The 2553-nt window shown below is 41.8% G+C and overlaps 1 protein-coding gene across 1 annotated transcript; it reads right to left on the bottom strand.

Annotated features, from left to right (window-relative positions):
- Positions 1–1705: 1705 nt before the first annotated feature.
- Positions 1706–2180, bottom strand: LOC101293548 (putative EG45-like domain containing protein 1-like). The gene is made up of 2 exons (XM_004309912.1): positions 2078–2180; positions 1706–1971 (listed from the first exon to the last, which is right to left on the bottom strand). Exons 1-2 carry the CDS (start codon positions 2178–2180, stop codon positions 1706–1708), a joined length of 369 nt encoding a protein of 122 aa, XP_004309960.1.
- Positions 2181–2553: the final 373 nt, after the last annotated feature.

Genomic DNA, 2553 nt, shown 5'->3' with positions numbered 1-2553 from the left:
TCCCTATCAATTCGAAATAAAGCAAAAGCAAAACCCAGAACAAGAATTGGCCAATTCATACCTTGAAAAATTGGATTCGTGTAGAGGCAGTGAAGCTGGTTGCAAACAGCCGAGCGCTCACACCCAATCGATCGAGGATGAAATTGGACGTTCCCCAGTTTCGATCCACAGTTCGCCGAAGACCCTCCCTTCACAAACAGAACAACACACTCTCTTAGCCCTAGTCCCTTTGTTTTCGAAATGCAAACTCCCTCCTTCTGTTTTCTCCAACCCTATTTATAGGCGTTCAAATTAACATTGACCGTCCAGATCTCCCCCATCTCAATGGTTAGGGAAGTAACCACGTCGACCATGATCAGGCAGCGCATTTAAGACTCTGTCCCACCCACGCGCGTTAATTACGCGCACGTTACAAAAAAAAAAAAAAAACCAACGAAACTAGTTACGACCTTAAAACTTAGCTATAAATGACCGCGTGTTCCTCATAAACTGGCCATTTATGACACATGCGAGATATGACACAAAAGTTCATACCGAGTTCTCGGAACATAACCGTAGCCACCTCGCGACCCTCGTGTGGGGACTTGGGGACTCGACACCATGCCTCTAGCTCCCAGGTAAGACACATTCTCGGCATAACTTGGGAATAACTCCCCACCCAAGAGCTCTCTCGGACTGGGGACTTGGGGACTTGTTAATACATAGCCAAAACACTTGGCCATACGAAGAATGCAGTGTCATTACCCACTCGCCGGAAGCCATTCCGGCCAAGCCATCACCGGGAAGCCTTCTATAGATACCCAAAGAGTGGAAGCATAGCAGCAAAATGCATACCAAAACCACTCTGCAACAGCTAAACACCCCTGAAAGGGAAGAGACTGAACAGTACCGCTGAACAGTCCCACATCGAGAACTAACAACAAAACCCCCAATACTAGCCTATAAAACAGGCACAAATCCCTAGAAAAGGTAAGTTTTACTACTCCTCCCATACTCCCGTACTATACAAGTAGCAATCAAACGCTGACTTAAGCATCAGAGAGTAAAAGACTGGGCCACCCTAGTCCCGACTCCTAACGCATTGTTGCTTGTGCAGTTACAGGACCCGGAGCGAAGGATTTGACCTCCCGTCCCGTGTTCACGGAAGAGGTAGAAACAGCATCTTCTTATGATTGTATGAGCTTAGTTTCACACGAAGGTTTTGCAATGATCATTTTCTGTTATTGCAACATTAGAGAAAGGTGTGTATCCATTATTAATCCTGCTTCACATTCTACCAAGGGACCTAACATTGATTTGAATTTCACATTAGTTGATTATTGTTGAATCAATTGTAAATGCCCATTTGATTCTTCTAGCAGTGAAACAAAAGAGAATATTAATATGCGATTTTGTTTCATTAGAATTGAATCATTGTATGTATATACCCTTCGTTAGAGACTTAGCATTGTTGCTTCTCTCTTGATCTGACAAGTGAGCTTTTGGTTTATTGCTATGCTGGACTGAATTTCATCGACATGACATCACATACAACAATGTTAACAAAAACCCCCCAGCAAGGCGGGGGCATTATTTCTAGTTATTAACTACTCAACGAACTCAAGTATACAGTATCATCTATGTGACTGTGGTGAGGGAGATTATTAATATACCTTGCAAATTAAGACATCATGATTTGTAATGAACTAAGTAATTGTGAAGCTTACTACCAATAATCAATATTAATTATTCCAGCAACAGGGTTAGCGATTTTGGTGAAAGCCTCTTTAGAAAGGTCGAGTGTTGATGGGCATCCAGGACAATGATCTACAATTTTTACTTTAACGGTCGCACCAGTGCAAGGATGTGGTACTGGATTCCTAGGACCTGTACATTTAACGGTGAAATATTTCCCACAGGCTGCACCATTGTTCCATATAGCGTCACCTGCTGATGCAATCATCACGCCTTCTGGGGTATCACCGTAGCATGCTGATGCTGAAAACAAAAACATCGAGGTTAAACTTTGAGAATGTTGATGAGGTAACTTGTACAAAGAAAGAAGTACACAGAAAGCCTTAGGTGAATAAATACTCACGAGTATAGCTGGTGTAGAAAGTAGCAACTCCTGGTGTGGCCATAGAAGTCGAGATGAGGCAGGCGACAATGCTCAAGATAATCAAAACGTTCTGCAACCCCATATTATGAATGTATATTTGTATCTTGTGAACTTCAGAGATATGATAACATCGATTTCCCTTGTCCCTTTTTATACCGTACTCAAAAACTAGTACCACCTATCATAGCTTCACTATATATGCCCAGGCTTCACTATATATGCCCAGAACAATATTTATGGTATAGCATTACAACCTTGCTTCAATTGCGCATATTAATATCGACCAAGACTTGAATGTCAAGTGCAAATACTACTACTTACGGACATAATTATTCTGTTACAGGAAAGTTATATGCTTTGCCAAAAGAGCTAGCTAGGAGACATTCCTATTGCGTTATATGCAAAATAAATTTATAGGTGCGGCTATTGCCACCCTACCATTAATTGTTAACACA

This window comes from Fragaria vesca, unplaced genomic scaffold (assembly GCF_000184155.1).
Source record: "Fragaria vesca subsp. vesca unplaced genomic scaffold, FraVesHawaii_1.0 scf0513155, whole genome shotgun sequence".
NCBI classification, from domain to species: domain Eukaryota; kingdom Viridiplantae; phylum Streptophyta; class Magnoliopsida; order Rosales; family Rosaceae; genus Fragaria; species Fragaria vesca.
This window is presented reverse-complemented; position numbering and strand designations above follow the sequence as displayed.